Source organism: Salminus brasiliensis, chromosome 1 (genome assembly GCF_030463535.1).
Source record: "Salminus brasiliensis chromosome 1, fSalBra1.hap2, whole genome shotgun sequence".
In the NCBI taxonomy this organism is placed as follows: domain Eukaryota; kingdom Metazoa; phylum Chordata; class Actinopteri; order Characiformes; family Bryconidae; genus Salminus; species Salminus brasiliensis.
The window spans coordinates 35,931,768-35,954,209 of NC_132878.1; the positions used below are offsets into that span (position 1 = coordinate 35,931,768).

The 22,442-nt window shown below is 40.6% G+C and overlaps 2 protein-coding genes across 2 annotated transcripts in view; one reads left to right on the forward strand and one right to left on the reverse strand.

Annotated features, from left to right (window-relative positions):
• The window catches only part of gabrr1 (gamma-aminobutyric acid type A receptor subunit rho1), a 36,791-nt gene extending 16,472 nt beyond the window's left edge, over positions 1-20,319 (forward strand). Inside the window, exons 4-10 of the mRNA XM_072678643.1 lie at positions 3,042-3,109; positions 5,642-5,865; positions 12,449-12,531; positions 13,114-13,254; positions 14,779-14,931; positions 16,024-16,220; positions 16,976-20,319. Coding sequence (XP_072534744.1) covers positions 3,042-3,109; positions 5,642-5,865; positions 12,449-12,531; positions 13,114-13,254; positions 14,779-14,931; positions 16,024-16,220; positions 16,976-17,275 — 1,166 coding nt within the window. The 3' untranslated portion in view covers positions 17,276-20,319. The remainder of the gene's footprint in view (positions 1-3,041; positions 3,110-5,641; positions 5,866-12,448; positions 12,532-13,113; positions 13,255-14,778; positions 14,932-16,023; positions 16,221-16,975) is intronic.
• LOC140576724 (xaa-Arg dipeptidase-like) overlaps positions 13,623-22,442 on the reverse strand; it is a 30,647-nt gene continuing 21,827 nt past the window's right edge. Inside the window, exons 8-11 of the mRNA XM_072696695.1 lie at positions 17,214-21,499; positions 16,964-17,119; positions 16,043-16,184; positions 13,623-14,927 (exon numbers count right to left, since the gene is read on the reverse strand). Coding sequence (XP_072552796.1) covers positions 21,335-21,499 — 165 coding nt within the window. The 3' untranslated portion in view covers positions 13,623-14,927; positions 16,043-16,184; positions 16,964-17,119; positions 17,214-21,334. The remainder of the gene's footprint in view (positions 14,928-16,042; positions 16,185-16,963; positions 17,120-17,213; positions 21,500-22,442) is intronic.

Here is a 22,442-nt window from a genome sequence, read left to right on the forward strand (position 1 = left end):
GTACGGTGCCCAAAACGTTAGCTCCAGGCCCTAGAAGCTGTAAAAATGCTAGTGCAATGCAAGCAAGCATGAGCAGTTGTGAATTGCATGGCAGTTGGGGTTCTCCTCCAAGCATATTCAGCTGTCCAATGGTGTAAGGGTGTTGCATAAGCAGCAGATTAAAAATATGGTGTTGCTTTGCAAAAAAAAAAAAAAAAAAAGCTCATGCTAGCCTTCACATTTCCTAGTTAGAGGTAGAATAGGCCATTGTGAAAATGGTTAAAACATCATCTCCCGTATAGTGTGACCTAATGTGCTGTCTTTATAACAGCTAAAAGGTTGCGTTATGGGCCGTCCAGAGGCACCTTACATTGAAGTTGAATGTTGCATTGAAGCTCATGATTTCTAAACATTCACTTAAAACAATGGTGTCATGTTTCTGGATCTGCTCAATGCCCCTGGTGTGTGGTGGAATTTTAGTTTTATTAAGTTAATTCTCAAGTATTTTGTTTTACTGCATTTCAAGTCTTATTTGCAAAACTTGCATCTCTAGTCTGACCCGAGTCCAATTCATTCAGCTTGAGTGTCCACCTGTGGTACACACTATAATCTTCTTGCCTAGAAAGTTGATCATTTTCCCTTTTTTCTGGCATACAGATCACTCCTCCTCAGCGTAATTGTCTTTGGGCTTCTTTGTAACACACACCACTTGTGTGGTGGAAATGTCTGGCAGTCCTGATGGGAAAACGTGGCTGTCTCGTGCTGGCGTTTCAATGACATAACAGCCTGGGGATTTTAGCCCACAGGGCAGCATCCAAGTCGAGTGATTAATTACAGACAGACAGCCTACTAGGGCTCAGTGCTTCACTAACCCGTCTCCGACTTCGGTAATCTTCAGCGTTCTTATGTCAAAAAGCCTAAAAGCTGGGGAAAAAAGATGTAAACAGAGAGGTCAAATCAAATGCGAAAACAGGAAATTCACGGTTAAAATGTGTCTCTGTCACTGACCATTTATGGACTTCTTGTCTGGATTTCTTAGTGGACTTCTTGAAGAGGGCTTACATAAGAGAGAGCATGCTAAAGCCTCTGTGTTGGGTTTCCCAAATTGTAATAGTCACATTACAAAAATAACACTCTGACATATAATCTACTGATGGCTCCTTTTAAACCATTTTATTCATTTGTGTCCGTTTACATTGTATGTCCCCAATTATGGTCAATTTGCCTATTTGGGCTGGATTTACTTTACCCAGGATGTCTCAAATAAGTTCAGTCTTCTGAATTGTAATACAATTCTGTAGGATGAGCCAGTTTCTAGTGGGTTGTATTTTTATTAGACATCATAAGTAGCAGTGTTTGCATTTTTGAAACATGGCTAGCAGACACACTGGACACTGGTTTTAAAGGTTTTAAGAATAGGGTTGATATAGTCATCTTGGGTACTTGACTAGTTAGTTTGCTAGAACAGTTCATTTACTTTGCTAGATGATGTATGGTTGGAATTTTAACTAAGTATTCAGTTAGTGTAAAATGTTCTCCTCCAAGCACGTCCAGTTGTTCCAATGATGGAGCACACTTTACCGCTTTTGCCCAGCAGTACAACAGACAACATGTGTGGTGGTGAACACACATACACCAGTAATTAGGGCAGAGAGAAGACACACCCAGAGTGTTGGGTTCCACCTCAACATCCTGGGAGCAATTGGGGGGGTAAGGTGGCTTGCTAAAGGGCAGGTAAGCCACGAATGCTGGTTCTAGGGATCAAACCAGTGACCTTCCAATTCCAACCAGACTTCTTTAAGCTGAGGGATTAGCTTATATCCTAGTGTTAAAACATCTAAAAACTAAAAGTTCGTAATATTGTGAATATTAAGTTGGATAAACATCTGACATAAAGATATGATTGGGCAGAAACATGTGTTTGCATTAGCAATAGTTGATGAAGAACATTCCTTAAATGTTGTGATCTCCTACCTTAAATGTGTGGCTCCTGGATTCTGCAGTCTTTTCGAACTGTCAACCACATTACATTGTCGTAATGCCTCAGTGTCCCTCCAAGGAGAACTCTAATCACGCAATACTGCTTCATGACAACAGAAAGACCAGCAGAGGATGTGGTCCAGCCATTGGTCAGATCATGGCACAGATGGGTCTGGACTTTGAACCTGTTAGACCTCACCTTTCCAGCGCTAAGCCATGAATTTATGCCATGATTTGTTCTCGTGACCTGGACCCATTTTAATTTTCCTGGGAGGAAATCACAGCTTTGACTTTGACTCGGAAGTCCCACCATGCTGTATGTAAGCGCGCCGTTCCATTTCTCTGTACTTACACTGCAGGGATTTACTGAGTTAAGGGCAATGTGCAGCGGGATTATGGACCGAGTGCTACTTCTTATGGCATTGTGGATTACGCCGAGTGATGTATGCATTTAAATCCTCAGTCATTTACATCCACATGCTATGTCTCGCTTTAGCCCTAAAGTGCTATGAAGATGGATTCAGTGGTTTGGAGATCAGGCCGGTGAGTCTGAGAAGCAGGCCTACTGAATGTTGACGTTTGGTGATAATGCTTCCTCTGTGACGCATAGGATGCAAAAGAAAAAACTGTTAGAGATGTATCGTGAATCGTGAGCACGCAGGAAACACAACCCTATAAAGCTGATGCATTGTGACATGCCAAACAAAGGTCCTGGAAAGCTAATGCATTCAGGGGCTATAGGGCACAGTGATTTATTTTGGCTAGTATATGATTGTGCAGAAGCACTGTGACCTGATTGTGTACCCCTGCCCCGGAGATGTGTTGAGGACTCACAGGCCACGAATAGAAATGTGGAAATAATGAAATTTTTCCGTGTCCACCCTACTTCTGAAAACATTTGCCAGGACTCTGTGGCTTCAGAGCATGCCTTTTGATGATGTGGTAACTGAGCTGAACAGAAATTTGCCCGCAAATAAGTCTGCAATATGAAATGACTTGGGTTTAGAGTTTCTCTGTGGTGGATGGTGTGTGATGACTCGCTCGTGTTGCGAAATGATAAAATACCTTTGTGCTCTTTTAAGGCCCAGCTATTCCTGTGGGTGTGGATGTTCAAGTTGAGAGCCTGGACACTATCTCAGAAGTGGACATGGTAAGAGAATCTGTTCTTGTTTTTGGCCACAAACACTTTTTTTCCATAGGAATTTGCATTTGAAATCAAAATCACAAGTAAAAAATGAGTTTCAGAGGTCTATTGCCTGTTGCCCCTGAGCCATAGCATTTAACATTTGCATTTTGGCATCTGAAAATGCAGAGACTGTGGCCTGAGTGAACACTTGCCCTGAAGGTTTTGTGTGTATGTGTGTGTGTTGTTTTCTCTTTTGACAAACTACTTTGGTCAGATCACAAAAAAGCTTAACGTTAGATGTTATAGTAATTCCTTATCTTTAACCAGTATGATTTATTCTGGCAAATGTGATGGTAATATTCCCCACTGCCATCATAGAGGCTGTTCCATTGGCTAAAGTCTGTTAATATTGCTCAATGAAATATATGAAATAAATCATGGTGTTACATAAGATGGTATTCCACCAAGAGTCTATAGCTGCTGTAGATTAACAGTTTCTTATGACATAACCTAGATTGGATGATTTGAGTGGACTTGATTGACAGGGTGGGCCACTACAATCTCCACAAAAGCAATACTTGTACTAATGCCTTAGTAGTGCCTTAGAAGTTGAATGTCAACTGACATTCAGTTGAATGGTAAATGAATGTTAGGTGAGCATCAACAAGGCATCTATAATGGACCATCCCAGTAAAGTGTTACACTAAAGGTTCTCACTGATGTGGTTGTGTTTTTATTGATTTGAGTCACTTTTATATGTGGTCCAAAATCAGATTAATATCTGATTTATGGCCATGCGACATGAATGTGAACAGTTAGATTGGATTTCATGCATCTTTTTTCTTGTAGGCATGCGCTTAGTCCTGACGTCATCAGCCTGCACCACTGCATAAACATATCTATTTGCTCATTTGTGATGTTTTAGAGACTTTTTCACATTGCAGACAGATACAGGTCACTTACATTTATGAATGAACTGCCAATATAGCCAAATCTGATCTGAGAAAAAAAAAAGAATTTATTAATGAGGTTTGTAATGTGAACATAACCTAAGTTACATTTTAGTGATACTTGTAAGGTTAATATTGTTAACAAAATATCAATTATAAGTGCTTACCAATCCATGTATAAAATATGTTTATCACCACACCCTAATAAGTTTTACTATGCAGTGTGAACATGCTTACACTGTAACTCTGACTCTATATTTAACTCAGCTATTCAAAGTGGTGCTGCAGTAGAGCTGGGCGACATGGAAAAATAATATCACAATATTTGCAAACATTTGTACAATATACAATATTTATCACAATATTTTGTCATGTCATCATCATGAGTACTGTGATTTTTACTCAAAATATGCTTTACTCCATTCAGTTAAATAAGACTGATTACACTCTTTATAATGAAATGTGCAGTTAGTCTGTATTCTTTAAGCACTGACAATATCCACAATACACTCATAACAAGTATGAGTAATCACAGTAACAAAATTTATCACAATGTGATAAAATATTGTCAAATTGCCCAGCTCTGTGCTGCAGGAATATGTTACTTTAGACCACAAGACTCTGTGGCTTTTGTGACAAGTGCAAATGTGAATCTCTCTGCCTCTACCTTTAAAACTAGCTAGTAAATTCCACAACACACACACACAGAGCTCACATCCTTTTCCAGTCGCTTTCACTACCATGATGATTCAGTGTGAGCCTCCTGGCTTAGCAAGGGAAAAGTGAGTTAGTCAGAATCATCTCCTCTGAAAGAGGTGTTTTCAGTGGAGAGAAGACAAAATGTTAATATGGATGCACATATTAAAGACCTTATGTAGCTCTTCTCTCAGCATCCTACTAGATCCTTCTCAGTTTCAACCGGCAAACATCAAACATTCAGCCTGAGCATACAGTATAATGTGCATAAACGAATGTACTGGGAATTCACCAGTAAATACCAGCAAATTCTCAAAGCAAACATCCCTTCCCAAACATCTGTAAAAATCTGCAGATGAAAAGCGGAAGGGCTTCTACCTAACCTTCCTAACCACACTGTAGAATCCATCTAGCTGAAGGTTTGTGCCTTGACAAACATCACTGGAAATCTGTTGATTACTCTCAAAAGAGCAGTGCATTCAATACAGTACAAGAATCTCGTAGAATTAAAAGCCCTTTGCAAGGGGCAGAAATCCTTGCCCGTGTCAGATTTATTCCAAAATCGAACACTGCGTTCCCACATGAGAACTTAATTCCAACCATCTGTAGGGGGTCTGTGTATGACTGGTTTAGTAGATCATCAGCAATCACTGGCACACTTTGACCGACACGAATCCTAATTCTCAATATGGAACAGCAGGGTAAACGCTAAACCCAGAAACTCTGGCTTGAATGTACTCCCAGTTCATGGAAGAGTGGACTCAAATTATCAGAAACTTAAAACAAGAGACTGGTGGAATCCTTAAATGACTGGATCAACACTGTTATTAAGGCAAAGGGAACCAGTAACCAAGTGTTGGTAATGATTTCATAAGGTGAGCTTACTATAACGGCTGTTGCTCTGCTGCAGGACTTCACCATGACTCTATACCTGAGGCACTACTGGAAGGACGAGCGACTGTCCTTCCCCAGCACCACCAACCAGAGCATGACCTTCGACAGCCGCCTGGTGAAGAAGATCTGGGTCCCAGACATGTTCTTCGTCCACTCCAAACGCTCCTTCATCCACGACACCACCACCGACAATGTCATGCTCAGGGTGTACCCCGACGGAAAGGTTCTCTACAGTGTGAGGTATGTGAACTTTCTGTTAGGAGTGTTAGTGTACCTGGTTCAGACTCCTAACACTAGATAGATAGAAACCTAGTTAGAGGTGAGGGTGTGTTGTTCATTGCTGTGGTCAAGATGAGTGTAGAACTGATTAAGCTCGTCTGGAAGAGAGGCACTGCTAGATGGGGGTTGGTGGGGATGGACCGTCTACATGTGGCGGGGGTCGAAGTTGTAAAAGTGCTCCTCAACAGACAGCTTGTAGGTGTTTCTAGCTTTCCTAATGTCTCTTTTCAGGTTGGTCCTGGCTGAGCAGTAGGCCTCAGCATCTCCAGATCTGAAAGCAGCGTTGTGTGCTTTCATCCAGAGCTGATGTGACATCGTCAGTGCATTCGTTTTTATAGTCCATGACAGCTGAGGTGTATAGGAAAACTTCCTCCAGTCATTGTTCTGAAACTGATGCTGTAGAGAGCAGACAGCCCCTTCTGGACACACTTAAACCATCTTTGTTGGTGTTTTCACACATTTGATTAGAGGCACATATTCTGGGAGCCGGAACAATGAAAAGTGACCAGAGTATCCCAGCTTGGGGAGGGGGACAGCTTTGTAAGCCTCTGCAATGTCTGTGTAAACATATTCCAAAGTATTGTCATCCCTGGTTGGGCAGTAGTCATTCTGGTGGAGTTTTGGCCGCACAGTTTGCAAATTGCCTCCTGCAACAATAAAATCCCCATCTGGGTGCTCAGTTTGTTGGTTGCTGATTGACACACTCAGTTCTTCCATAGCTAACTTGGCATTAGCTAACTTGGATGTAAACTGCAGTGACAACAAGAGCTGGGAACTCTGTAAATAAATTCATCACTAAATCACTGCAGATTTACTGTCATTGCTCTGTACACCATGATTGTTTACATAGACTTATCCCCGTCTACCAGAGTTCTTTGCCACTCAGTCAACTCGATATACCAACTGCACGAGAAGCTCGCCTAATGACTAATGGCCGCTAAAAAACATAATCTGGAGAGACGCCGAGTCTCACATTGCGAAGGCGCTGCCTCTCTGTCTGTAGGTATGTTTGTTTACCTGTGTGACATGATTGACATAAGTCATAAATGTCAAATACTGCTGAAACACTACTAGCCCACAGGGAATTGTTTACAGGACTAGATTGGATTCTTTCTTTTTTCATTCTGAAATATCCAGTGCAGCATTGTCTACTGGTATCAACCTGAAATCAATACCCATTATCGGCTTGGTGCCATCTCGAATTATTAGCCCAGCAGAATCTGTATTTATGCAATGGACATAATTGCATAAATCAAATTTTAAGCAGGCACAAGTAAGAACGCATGGTTTAGATTTGAGCCACCAAAATGGGTCTAAAAGCATAGACCAATCAAATACATCAAACTGTACACAAAGGCAGAATGACAATAGTAAAATATTGGTTGGTTTTAGTAAAGATCTAGCACCACTATTGATTTTGTCTTTATTTATGGTAACTGCTGTTGAGTATGCACGAGTACGCATGTCATGACGAGTAATACTGTAATATTCAGAATTCATGAAGTGGGCTGTGTCCTAAAACCTGAAGAACAGGCTACAATGTTAGAAAAGGAGGATAGTGACAGACACAGCAGTGTGGTAGATTTTCACCCACCTGCTTCTCCTACTCTGGAATAGCGGGAGAGCGAGCTCATTTCAGCACAAGCCTGTGAAGTGCACGTTTGAGCCTTTGGGAATGTGAAGGTTGGGTGAAAAGGAAGCTGCTAATGGGATAGCATGACTGTGAAAGAATGTAAAAAAAAGCATATGATCTCCAAGCCTTTTCATCAACTTCTTCATTTTCTTTATACTGAGAACCAGTACAGTCATAAAATTATGACGATCAGCTGGTTACGCATGTATGTTACATGGCAGTGTTACATAACAGACGTCTATAAAATGCAGTAACAGGATTTTCCATGCATTAAACGGGGGAAGGATATTTTGGGATGGCGTCAACTAAATGTTGGGTTGAACAAAGGGCTGCATGGTGTTTGCTTAGAGGAAAATGCTTAGAGGTTTACAGCAGAAACAGTCAAATGCTGACAGTGTGAGCAAATTTCCTGGTCTCAGCATGTATGTATTTCAGTGCTTAGACTAGGATTCTTCAGTTCTTCAAATTCAGCTGCTTCAGCTCATCCCAAAGCATATGTCTTTTCTATCCGTTGTCTAAAGGAAAACAATAAAGCAGATCTCAGTATTGTATTAATGAATGTTCACTGATTACTGAGTTTGTTCTTGTAAAGCCCTCTTCAGGAAAAAAAGCAGAAGGTCAGCAAGAGCGCGAAACTGAGAAGTTCTGGAGAGTAATGTGATTGAGGTTTTTGCACTCTGATAGACTGCGTAAAGATTTCTTAGTTGCAGAAGAAAGCAATGAAAATAATAAGGAAGTGAGCTGAGCTATCTGTAAAACATTATTTTGAACATGTGAGAAAACCTTGTTTCTAAAGAGCCACATTTCTCACTTTCTGAAGAGAGTCTCACTCTGATTACAGACAAATCCTTTGGGATCCGTTGAGTGCCATGTTTAGTACATGTGTTTGAACAGGGAAACAACCAAACGCTGCTGGAAGTGAACAAGCCTGATTCATACCTTAAAGCTATTAAAAGCTATCGATTTACCGCATTTGTGACAAGCCAAAGAACTGTAAAGAGCCCTTTTTGCTTGGAATGTAGGAGAGGTTAATCTGTGAGCCTGGTCCTTTATTCAAATGCTATAGGTGGAAAAAAAACAACAAGCAAGATTCCAGCATTTCTATATATACTATATTGCCAAAAGTATTCGCTCACCTGCCCTCACACACATATAAACTTGAGTGACATCCCATTCTTAATCCATAGGGTTTAATATGATGTCGGGCCACCCTTTGCAGCTATACCAGCTTCAGCTTTTCTGGGAAGGCTTTCTACAAGGTCTAGGAGTGTGTTTATGGGAATTTTTTACCATTATTCCAGAAGCGCATTTGTGAGGTCAGACACTGATGTTGGACGAGAAGTCTCCACTCTAATTCATTCCAAAGGTGATCTATCGGGTTGAGGTCAGGACTCTTAGTTCTTTTACACCAAACTCGCACATCCATGTGTTTATGAACCTTGCTTTGTGCACTGTTGCACAGTCCTGTTGAAACAGGAAGGGGCCATCTCCAAACTGTTCCCACAGTGTTGGGAGCATGAAATCTCAAAATCCAAAGTCTCTTGGTTTGCTGAAGCATTAAGAGTTCCCTTCACTGGAACTAAGGGGCCGAACCCAACTCCTGAGAAACCCCACACCATAATACCCCCCTCCACCAAACTTTACACTTGGCACAATGCAGTCAGACAAGTACTGTTCTCCTGGCAACCGCCAAACCCAGACTCATCCATCGGATTGCCAGGCAGAGAAGTGTGATTCATCACTCCAGTGAACACGTCTCCACTGCTCTGGAGTCCGGTGGCAGCGTATTTTACACCACTGCACCTGACGCTTTGCATTGCACAAGGTGATGTAAGGTTTGGATGCAGCTGCTCAGCCATGGAATCCCATTCCCACTGTTCTTGAGCTAATCTGAAGGCCACATGAAGTTCAGAAATCTGCAGCGACTGACTCTGCAGAAAGTTGGCGACCTCTGCGCTCAGTGCGTCTCAGCATCCGCTGACCGCGCTTCCACTTTGTTATAATACCGCTCACAGTTGACTGTAGAATATTTAGTAGCGAGAAAATTTTACAACTGAACTGAACAGGTGGCAGCCTATCACGGTACCACGCTGCAATTCACTGAGCTCCTAAGAGCGACCCATTCTTTCACAAATGTTTGTAGAAGCAGTCTGCAAGCCTAGATGCTTGGTTTTATACACCTGTGGGCATGCAATTGATTGGAACACCTGAATTCAGTGATTTGGATGGGGTAGTAAATACTTTTGGCAATATAGTGTACTTCTTTAGTTTAATTTGTTCACTTCTGATTGTACAGCGGCTCACGCTAGAGCCCCTCTATACACAGTTTTTGTACTACTTTGTAACTAGTTCAAGAGGCATATCCCTAACCGGCCGCAGCCAAGGCCCTCGAAGGGCATGCTGCGATCACTGGGCCGCTGGAACGCTTCTTCCCCCTCGTTTAATCTTCTGAAGCCGTGTTGGAAACACAGACGATAACCCCACTCTGAGCTTGAGCATGAAACAGATGCTAGTTTGTTAGCTGTCGCCAAATCATCCGCTGCCTCGTTACGTAAGAAGAGGTGGGGAGGCTTTGCAGCAGTCAACGTGTGACACAAAAAAAGTGATTCTCTCCAAATTCTGTCAGTGAGATCAAGAGAAAACGCAGTAAACAGAGGACAGATCAGAGCAGAAAATTAGAGCTGTCTAATAAGAGTGTTTCCAGTGAGCTCGTTTTCATCTAGCAAATCAAACAGCTTCCTGACAGAGCACTCAGAACGGCCGTTAGCACTCGTTTTCATAGCAATTCATCAAGCGCCCTCTGCCAGGATAATCTGTTTACAGGAACAAATGAGGAATGTGCATTTGCTCAGTCTGACAGTTTCATTGTTGTGGATTTCAAGTGCTGTCTGGCAGTGTGTGCTGCTCAAACCCCCTGTTAAAAGTGGGTGAGTAATTATCAGAGTGCTGAAATCAGAGAGCATAATCCACACTGTCTGCCTCTCTCTCTCTCTCGCAGAACCACAGCTCATTAGAGCTCTCGTAATCGCTCAGGCCGTGGGTCCGGTGCTCCCCCTAGAGGCAATGTTGCACAACCTTGGACTTCAGTGAAGCAATATTTACTCCTCCGCAACTTGTATGCAAGGCACAGTCCACTAGTGGTTTAAATGTCGTACCTCACAAGGATTTGATTGGATTAAAATTGCATTTCATGTTTTATTTATATTATTTAAAAATACTCTGATCTGAAAACACTGCTGTGCCTAGAGATCACAGAAGTGGAATATATAAACTACAAACAAAACTTTAAAAATAATAGACTTTAATTAAAAAAAAAGAGATATTTAGGATTAATTACATGTTCTAACAATCCATGAATCCAGCCTTCCATAATCAACGCAGTTGAATCACTGACTTTAGACTGATGCAACGTAATGCATCAATGCGATTTAACCCCCCTACCCCCCTTTCAATCTCCAGCTTATTGGTTAAACTGTGCAGAGCATGCGGTGATTGAAGGGTGAAGTGCATGGCGGTGGAGCTGCGGAAGCCTCCCGTAATCCCACTCCTCTTCTAGGACTGGATTAGGGGCTGTGCCGATGGAGTTGGGTGGGGAGGCCACGTGGGAGGGTGTTCTGAGGCGGATGCAAAGCTGGCTGATTGCTGAGGGGTTAATCTTCCGAGCCCACAGCTGCGGCTGTGTCCTGTTCGCTCACTCCAAACGTGGGTGAGGATTTCCTTTTTATTTATCCAGCCTACATATGGACTATGTACACTCCACAGTCAGCCTCTGGCCAGCTCTGTCCTGCCGCCAGATGGATGGCTTCTGGGGGTGGCGTTCATTTTGATAACATATCGCTCATCAGTGCAGGCAGGAGGTTTTAGGTTTTAGGCACGATTGTAAATGAATCCCCTCTGAGGTATTATTTGTTATACAAGTAGTAGCATTAGTGAGGAATGTGTTCGCATTCAAGCTCTGACTTTCATCTTAAGCAGGATTTCTTTACATTACCAGAGGTGAAATTAACAAAGCATCATTATATTAACAAGTCTAAATTAATTTTAACATTAACAAGTGTTCTCCACAATAAAAAAAGGCATAATAATTACAATAAATGTGTAAGAATCATATTAGGACACAAACCTAAGGCCCTGCACAAGACGTAACATAGGAAAGCTATGTTTGAAAATGACCTTACACAGATTTACACCACAGACACTACAGACATTACAAAGATAGGGCTTCATATAGGTTTAAAAGTATTAAAAGTAAAAGAACCTGATTAAGAGAAATCATTCCAAGACAGAGAAGTCCCGGCTTCTTGTTGACCTCAGTTGGGACTAGTAATTTTGAAAGCAATTTATTACATAATTTAATTTAAATGGAGATAGAACATACCAGGACTGAATTATAGTCACATACCTAACCACATAGGGCTTCAGTTCAGTTCCACATTTAACATTAACTGGCATCCAGTGAAATACGGTGAGTACAGGGGACAGTTTTGTGTCATCAGCATAAAATAATAAAATGAGGGAAAATAATAAGGACAAATAAACAAAATAAAATAGGGCCTCAAATAGAACCTTGCGGGATGCCACAAATGATGGATGCAACAGAAGACAAGTGCCTGGTTTGATTATTTACACAAAGCAAACAGCCTTGTGTTCCAACCACTTGGTTAAGGCAAATTAAAGTCATTATCAGCCGCATTCCCAGGCAAGACACACAATTGCAAGGAACTTTTGGACATTTTGAGGAGTGCTGTATCAGTGCCGTAGAGCACCCAGAGATGAAACTGCAAACTAAATAAGCAGAGCTTTATAAAAATCTGACATTACTGATAACTCTTTGATGAAACTTAATCATGTTTAAGGCAAGAAGGAGGAACAGCATAAATCTTTTATGTTATCTGTCTGTATGTTTTCCAGGGTCACTGTTACAGCTATGTGCAACATGGACCTTAGCCACTTTCCTCTTGACACCCAGACATGTTCACTGGAGATTGAAAGCTGTGAGTACCTAATCACATCTTCTCAAACCAGCAGTTTTTTTTTTGCAGTCAGTTACTCAACCAAACCAACTCTGTAATTAACCACCTTATAGCCAGTTGATGATCCACTATCCCACAACTCTTATGCCCCTATTTTTCATGACCAGAGATGCTTAGTGTTTCATATGTTTGGAAAAACACTACAGCAGAATTGGTGGCACTTCAAACCGTCCACTTGATTGTCCATAAATCTTGCTTAAACAGCTGGATTGACCCCAAATTCCACATACAGTGTGGTCCAAAAGTGCAAGACCATATTAAATATAATTTTAGTCATTTAAATCTGTAAATAAACTGAAAGTATACACATTTGTGACAAATTCAAACAAGAAGAAATATTCAAAATTCCTCAGTGTATCTAGGAAAATGTACATTTATAAATATTTGTAACAGTGACCATGTCAGCGCATTTGTACGAGAGTTGTTCAGAATCCACACATTGTAGCACTATCTCCAGTCCGGTACTTTTCAGGAGATAGAAAATAGTTTTATCTTAATTTGGTCAAAGGTGAAACGATCCTGAGGGTCTTGGCTCCTTTTCAGATGCCTACACTGATGATGACCTGATGCTGTACTGGAAGAAAGGGAATGACTCTCTGAAGACGGACGACAGGATCTCGCTCTCTCAGTTCCTCATTCAGGAGTTCCACACCACCACAAAGCTGGCCTTCTACAGCAGCACGGGTACTGTTCTGACTGTACCTTTGATTCAATATGACTTTCAGCTTCACGATGGCCTGTTTTACTGCCACTGGTACTGCTTTTGACCTTATGTGGAGAGACAGCAGCAAATGCCACATCTGCCGTCAACTCCTGACCTTTCGTTAGCTTTCTTGTGCACGTCTGTAAAAAAACAAGGACGGAGACTTGACGTCCTATGTGTTCACTGCTTTAAAGCAAACGATGTGACGTAATTAGTAAGTAGATTTCAAGATGATGTTCACACTAAAAAATAAGGGTCCCATAGAGTGTTGCACTTTTTTGGTTACAAATGTTAAACTGCTCTGAATCAGGAGAGAGAAGCTGGTTAGCATTAGCTTAGTTAGCAGAATAACAGTCTTACTACAGAACAAATTCAACTGGCTGAAAGAAAGGTCACTTATGGCAGTTAGTCCCCTAACAACAGCCGTCCCCCATGTCGACCACTTCTGCATAGTTCACATTTCCACTTTAGATACGCAAGATTACAATGTTGTTAGTGTTGTTTTTATATGGGATTTTTTGTAAGAATCTAAGGCGGGTTACGATTTTTGAATTTCATTCGAGCGATTGACCAAGATAGAGAGCGGAAATGTGCAATACGTGGAAGTGGCCGATATTGGGTGGAGGTCGTCTAGACTAGACTTAGCTAGACCAGTTATCTAGCAGGCTAAACACCATAGCTCAGTCTGTGTTCCAGGCTCAAATCACCTAGGTTTAGAGGATACAGCCTCATACCTGAGAGGTAAAGTCGGGTGAATGGTATTGGGATTGTTTTCGACTGTTTTCTGGCTCACTTACTCTGTCTTTCAGTCGAACCCAGCATCGCTAAACTTGCAATTATGGTGGGCTTGTTTTTCCCCCCACCTGTTCTCAGTAAATACCGCGATAGGCAGTATTGCCGTCATACCTATACCAACCCTAGTAAGAGTGCAAGGAACCATTTAAAGTTTAAAGAACCTCTAATACTACATTTTTATACAATTCATATAGAACTTTTACATTACGTGAATGTTCTTAAAACCATTAAAAGTTTTTTCACTGTACAGTCTCTATCAAGTTCTTCTTTGGCATCACTCAAATGACCCTTTGTACCAATGCAGTTTATAGTACTATGCAAAATTCAGAGACCCTTAATTTATTGATTTTTTCCAGTCAGTATTGACAAGATTAACCTACGCTGGGTCAGGACCATTGCCTCTAAGTCTATAATCACCAAAGCAGTGAGTTAGTGGTACAGTACTCCCTCCAGTGGCCATGTTATAAGTACTTTAACCTTTCAGATTTAAACATCAGCCTTCATAGCAAAATGATGTTGTAGAAGACATTTAGTCTAAAAGGCACATTAACAAAACGGCCTGTTTATTTCCACATGTTCATGTTAAGATCAATTGAAATAAATGACATAAAGCCATTTGGATGGCGTAAGTGGAGTTCAGTGGCCAAAAACGATATGATATGGACCCTTTATACAGGCTAATAAGGCTTTGCTTTGGTCCTCGCTTCCAGGTTGGTATAACCGCCTGTACATCAACTTCACCCTGCGGCGTCACATCTTCTTCTTCCTGCTGCAGACCTACTTCCCTGCTACTCTGATGGTCATGCTGTCCTGGGTGTCCTTCTGGATCGACCGTCGTGCCGTCCCTGCCAGGGTGCCTCTGGGTAAGAAACACAGACTTTTAAGGGATGTAAAATGGCTTGGATGTCACTTTGCTAAGAGCAAAGAGATTTTGCCCTTTTTACATTTCATGATCTGCGTCTTGGAGGATCTCTTACACTGACAGGATTAACTGTGATCTGCAAGAGCAATACTGCATTGGACTTTCACATCTCATTACCTGAATGTTTCCCCTGGTAGTGCACTGATCTCTTAAAGTAGTCTTATATGTGTTTAAAATACAGGCAGACAACCGGGAGTCATCAAATTGAAACTGGTTTAAATCTAATTGGCTGAAAAACGTTAAAAGCCGTTAAAAGGACTCTGCAATCTTTCTCAGAAATCTGGGATTCAGTTGTGATGTTGCTCAGTCACAGATGCTCAGTCCAAATAGATCAAAATTAGCCTCTGAAAAATATCAGTTAAGCAGTTGAGTATTTGTACATGGATCAAGACAGACCTGTGACACCAAACATATTTTAAAGATTATAAAAAACAATGTAATAGCAGAAAATGTACCATCAGGTTCATCAAGGTGGTGTTTTAAGTGCAACAGTGTTCAGGTGTAAACTGTTTGTGCCACATGCATTAGAAAAAAGCCCTCTTATTTCTTATATACCAGTCAAGGTTGGGCTTGCACTGCAGACTCCAGATGCAAACTGCCACAGGTAGAATCAAGACCCAGACCTTTAATTTGCTCTCTTGTGCATGAGGTAAGAATGACTCCCATGTGCCTGAGAAACATCTGAGCAGCGAATAGTTACTTATAGTCTCCTGAAGTGGGACAGCTATATATAAAAAGGGTTAGAATTCCCATATGCGTCCCTTAGTATATTAAACAGGCAGAAATTAGGGCTGACAGCCAACCTTTTAAACCCCTACCTTAGAAAGGAAGTAATCATAGAAATGCTCAGTTTTACCAACAGCAGTACCGCATGCCTTTTGTGGGTTTTAAACCAGCCCTGAACAATGCATTCATCTGGTATCTGAATCAAGACATCCCTGATCTTCTCAGTTCACACTTTTACACAGATCACATTTACTTTAGTTTTTTGCATCTGTTGAGTATCTGTACAATGAGCTTATTCTCTTTGTAGGCATCACCACGGTGCTCACCATGTCTACCATCATCACGGGGGTAAACGCCTCCATGCCCCGGGTGTCCTACATCAAAGCCGTGGACATTTACCTGTGGGTCAGTTTCGTCTTCGTCTTCCTCTCTGTTATAGAGTACGCTGCCGTCAACTACCTGTCAACTCTGCAGGAGCGTAAGGAGAGAAAGCTCAGAGAGAGGGTAAGATTACAGACAAAGGTGCACTTGGGTATTGCAATCTCCGAAAAGTTGAAGTGACTACTTGTACTGTCTTCACAACGGCATCTGATTGGCCAGTGACATCCGTACCGCTGCCTATTAAGCAGATATTGTCTGTGTGCACCATTTTTTACATCACTAGTATAGGCAGAGGGTAGTAGTGGGGAACGGAAGCTGTATGCAGTATATTATGAGGCACAACACTGGGTCACTTACTGTCGTCACACTACAGTAGGAAATTGGACTGCATTTCCCCTTCAGTGTAGGAGCTCCATTCAGAATGTTGTGTGTTCCAGGACTAGGTTTAAACCCTGCCTGGGACACTAGCCCTAAGGGGTTTTGATTAAACTGGCTTCCACTACCCCAGATGTGGACATGTTAGCTGTCTGAAATTTGCTTGTTCTGTTTTGTAGTGAGGCTATAAAGCTATTGAGGCTAAGAAGTAATGGAAACATATGGTAGAAACAAGGTTTTTGACACTGTATGGAGTTATGATATACTATGTAACATACTTACTTGTATAATAATGATGTCAGATTGATACAATCAGCATCTTGAAGTCTGTGTTTTGATTATCTACATTTTAAGTAAGGGGAGAAGTGTGTTAAGCATCGTCTGTGAGGGTGTGTACCCATGCAGGAGCGACACAGCTGGCACAGTGGCCTCAGTGAATGTGACCCCAATATGTCAATAATCATTACAAAAAGCCTTGACCGTTCTTTCACCTGTGTGTCCAGCTGCCATGCACGTGCGGGATGTCTCACCCGGGCCAGATCATGATGAGCAGCAGCTACAGCGAGATGGAAGCCATGACCACGGGTCACTACGGCATGCCGGAGATGAATGGGGACAAGCGCGAACGCATCCTGGTGCAGCTGGCCCTGGACAAAGAGCAGAGCGCTCACAGTCAGGCCAGAAACACGAGGCCCTACAACAGCATGTGGATCGACACCCATGCCATAGACAAATACTCACGGGTGATCTTCCCTGGAGCGTACACACTCTTCAACATCATATACTGGTCCATCTACTCCTAACGGCTGTTGCTGAAGCTACTGCGCAGTGCAATAGCGATGTCCTGGAAGCTTTCAGACCATTTAAGAGTCTGTAAAGGAGACCACGCAGAAGAGTGCTAGAACATTCTGTCCATCTGTTCAAGTCGGAGCGCAAGTGAAGCAAGGAAGCCAGACTCTCACAACATTATAGTGACCCAGAAACCACTATCCATGCTTTTTACACTCAACAGGTTGCAAGAAAAACAAAGAAGATACAGACTTGACTTTATTGTTCTTCTCCTCTGTTGAAAGGTTGTGCATGAGAAAGACAGTGTCTTCTATTAGTCTTAGGCTGTCCTCACACTACAAGAGGAGATCGTTTTTCAGGCATTTGTATTGATATTGTAGTGTGTGTAGAAGCAGTTGTATATCTGTATATCTTTTTTTTTTAGTATACCTTCAGGTAGGACTGGGCGAAGTGTTATTCGATGTTAATAATAAGTCAAAAAAGTAAATAATAAGGAAAAAAGTAAAAGCCTGCATATTACAATTTGATTAGGCCGTTAAATGTCAGGCAAGATACCACAGACATTACTAGTGCTGTTTATAGTAACACCAGTGACAAAAATGACAAAGAATAAATAATAAATGATTGCCAATAGTATTAATAAAAATCAACAAAGACAATGACAGACAAACACAAAAAGGGTGGTAGACAGTTAATAAGGTCTATTCAGTATATACTGCATATATACATACACTATATGACTATATAACTATGGACTAAGTATTGGGACACCTGCTCATTCATTGTTTCTTCAGAAATCAAATGTATTAAAAAGGAGTTGCTTTTTTGGAGTAACTGTCTCTATTGTCCAGAAAAGAAGGCTTTCTACTAGATTTTGGTGCATTACTATGAGGATTTGATTGCATTCGTCACCAAGAGTGTTAGTGAGGTCCCAACTCATCCACTACTCCACAATTCAATGCTGAAGAGCTTTATACCCCTATAGCTCACATCTGGCATTAGGCATGGTTCCATTAGAAGGGGCATCCACAAACACTTGGACATATAGTGTAGTTTGTGTATATAAATTAGCCATGAAAACTAATATTATGTAATATATATACATTAGCCACATAAAACTACTGACAAGTCAAGTTACAGTGTCACCTGTCAAGGGATGGGATATGCACTATAAGTGAGGATAAATGGGCAAGCAGAAGAATGAATAAGAAGAGTGAATTTGATAAGCTGCCAGACTGTGCTGCATAGACGACTGGGTTCGATCATCTCCAATGTGACAGGTATAGTGGGGCAGGTGGTTTTAATGTTATCGCTTTGTTTTGTTTTGCTTTTTTGTGCAACATATTTGATCAATTATTTTCCAAATTTAGCAACTTTAATGAAGGTCTAGCTCCAACACACTTGAGACAGCTATGCCAGCCTTATGCAAACGTTTGTGCACCTTGTTCAAATGACACATTTTATTGATGAAAGGCTCGATTTCTGTTTATTTAGGATTTAAGATACAATCTCTTTTGCATATCCCATATATAATTGGATCATTTATTGTGATATCTAGTTTTAAGAAATCTTTGTTTATAAAAAAAACACTTGTTCACATGTAGTGTTGCGCCTTTAAACATGTCTTAACAGAAACAACAACAAAAAAAAGAGTACCCAGTACCTTTGAATGAATTTCCACCGAAAGGGAACATAAACTGAGGCCTTTTTAATTTCTGATTCAACGCTGAATAAGTAGTTAGCTTGCTCTCCTAACTGTCATGCTGGTTAGTGCTGTTATGAGTGATTGGCTAGACCACTTCTCCCTGCCCCGAGGAGCAAGTATAAGGATACTGAGATTTTAAGCTGCTGTTATTGGGTTGAGGAATCATTTACCTGAAATACCTCACATGCGCATTATCAATAGCCAAAAAAATAATACGTTTGATTTTGATAACCGATGATCTTAATATATCGCCCAGGCCTACCTCCAGGTGTGCCAGATGACATTTCTGTGATGCATTCTATATAGTGTAAATAGAAATGTGCATTGTGCAAATATTGTGGAAGACCTCAGTGGATGCATGGGACAGTATGAATTCATCATGTTGCCTGTCTCACAGCTATGAAAGTAAGTTTAGCCTAGCTTAGCCTAGCATAAAAGAAATCCCAGCTATTGTGGAAAAAACAGACGTTTATAAACACTTGTTACATACAGCAAGTTATCCCCTTAAAGGAAAGTTCCACCAAAGCTTTACAATTTCTGCATAATTTACTTCTCAAACATTGAGTCATTCAGATTAGATTGGTGTGAAAGGCTCTTTTGTAGAGAAACTGAGTCGTTTTCACAGTGGTAGTGAATGGAATCAGACGCCTGAAGAGTTTCATGCCTCTGAGAGTTATTCCATTAATTATTACAATTAACTTTTTTGTCTCCAAATCCATTCACATGCAGGGTGTTGTTAGGCAAAATACCCCCCAAAGAAAGAAAAAATAAAAAATAAAAAAAATCTATACATCTGGACTGTAGACTTTGGGACGCCTGCTGTAAAGAAATCTGACTCACCAAATATCAGAGGACTTTTCCAAATTGCTTTGTTTACATCTGGACAACTGATATATGTAGACATTTTAAAAAAATGATGGGATTATCTTTAAAAGTGGGACATTTTTGAAGCTTCTGCCATTAATGCTGTTATAAATCCCTTTATTTAAACTAATGTTTGAGATTTAGATATTGTATTACTTAATGCTCATCCATTACGTGAGCATCCGTTTGGTGGAGAAAGCTGTTGTAACGTTATTAAATTATCTTTAGCAGAAATGTAATAATTGCTGCACCAAATATGTACTTAGCTTGTTTATATCTGTGAATATATTGCTTATGAGATATTGTGATATTTTTTATTACATTTGAGCAATGACCGAGAAGCCAATTTAGAAGAAGACTCATTCATTATTATCTTTTCATGCATGGATCAACAAGGACCACTGAGTGCTAAGTTGGGGGAAATATATTAGAAAATGAAACTATTTTAAATGTTTTTCATTTAAACTCTTTATGTTTGTCCTTTTTTAATTGGAGCAAACTGTGCATTTTGTTAATGCTCTGGTAAGCATGAGTCACTTGTAGCATTATAATAAATGTTGAAAACAGCACAACCAGTTTCTGGATGGTTTCAAAAACTCATTAATTAAACGAAACCTTTGTTGCATTCTTAGTTCTCTCTGCACTGCAGTAATGTTTTTCAATATTCATGAAATTCATGCCATGTCTGTGTCTGGGAATTACAAAAGAGCATAACTTTTTCTGGGTGGGTAAGATGGCCCTCCCTCTACACCCCATCACTTGGCACAATGCTTGCCCATGTGGGCAGAATTGGCCTCCATGTGTGTTCAGCTTGCCAATGATGTTAGCTTGTAGCTCCCTCCCAGCCCTAGTAGTGAGCATGTGATAATGCCCTCCCCCCTCCATCATCAAACTACCAGCGGTACACCATTGATATACAATTATTGAACACTGGTATATCAGTAAACCACAAGCAACCCCACCATCCCAGTATTTTTTTAGAAATCACCTACAGAGTGCAAAATATAATAGGGGATAAGTAAGGATGTCAAAAAACATGCGGGGGAACCTTAGGGTGGAATGATGAACTGAAAAGTGCATTGTATTATTTTGAATTGACAAAAGTATTGAGACACCTAATTATTAATTGCTACTTCTGAAACAAGAGTATTAAACAAGACTTTATCTTGTTTTTGTTGGAGTGACTGTCTACTGTCCAGGGAAAAAGGCTTTCTGCTAGATTTTGAACAATTACTGTGATAGCCCCCCAGCTCATCCCAAAAGTACTTCATTCCAGAGAACACAGCTCTACAGCTCAATGTTGGGGGGCTTTACACCCCTCTAGCCAACACCTGGCATTAGGCATAGTGCCAACAGATGTTTATCACATACATATATTTGTTATACCCAACAAATTATTGACAAGCTTCCATCACTTCTAGGCTACACTAGGCCTGACAGCTTAGGGGGATGGAGTGTTTTTTGGGGGGATGGAGTGTTTGATGGCTCTCCTTGGTCACTTGCTTCACTGTGTTTTGCCTATCTGCATCTCAGGCCTCTCTTCATTTAGGTAAGCCTCTGTAAACTCCTGCTTGACCCTCTCTAGGACCCCTGGGCTGAAGAGCACGTCCACTGCAGTCATAGCCAGGGCTTTGGCAGCACGGAGGGTGAAAAACAGCTTCTGCTGCACCTGCAAGCATCAAAACATAGATGGATGCGCTTCATGCACAAGCCTGAGGTTACGAAACTGAAAAGGGTTATTTTTAATGTAAACTATTGCTGGCTTTAACTGTGTGAACGGTTTCACAACATCCACTTCTAGAGTCTGGGTCTTGTGTTTAAGCTGGTTTGGACCTAAGATTTATTATTTGGTTGAAGGCTTAATTTGAAGAGGTATTCACACAAAACATGCAAATACTGGGAAACTAACCAGAAAAATTAAAATGACTGAAACGTAATGTTTTCTAGTCTAAGTCTAATTATCATATTATCCTAATTATCATAATTCTCATTATCACAACAAGGTAAGAAACAGGAGAAGATACATGAGTTTTTCTTGATGCTCTCAGTCATAATATAGATCTGTTCAAATCCACCACCAGTAGCAGCTCACTTGATTTAACCTAATGAAGCACTGATTAACCAAACCAGGTGTTGGATGTCAACTAAAAATAATATTGTGCCTTAATGTTGCATTGTGCTGTAAACGTGCACTTAATCAATCAAGAATAATCTTGATTATTCTTGATTGTTGCGCCAATCTTTCAATGTTTAATAAAATAATAATAATAATAAAGGTACCAGTTAAACTAATTTTAAGCCTGTTTCCAGTTTCTTAATGACTTTGAACTCAGATCTAAACTTTGATTAGGGATTTAATGGTGGGATTCAACAGTTAAAACAATTAAAGGACTCTTTTTCATTAAAAAAAAAAACATACATAGACACATGACAGTAATGAGAATACAGCTTTAAAAAGCGAATTCTGAAATTTTTTCTTTCTGCCGGACCCCATTGAGCTCCTACAAATCTACTAAATTGTATAAATATGATTATTATTATTATAATAATTATTATTATTATTATTATTATTATTATTATCATCATCATCATCAAAATATTGAGTGACATGG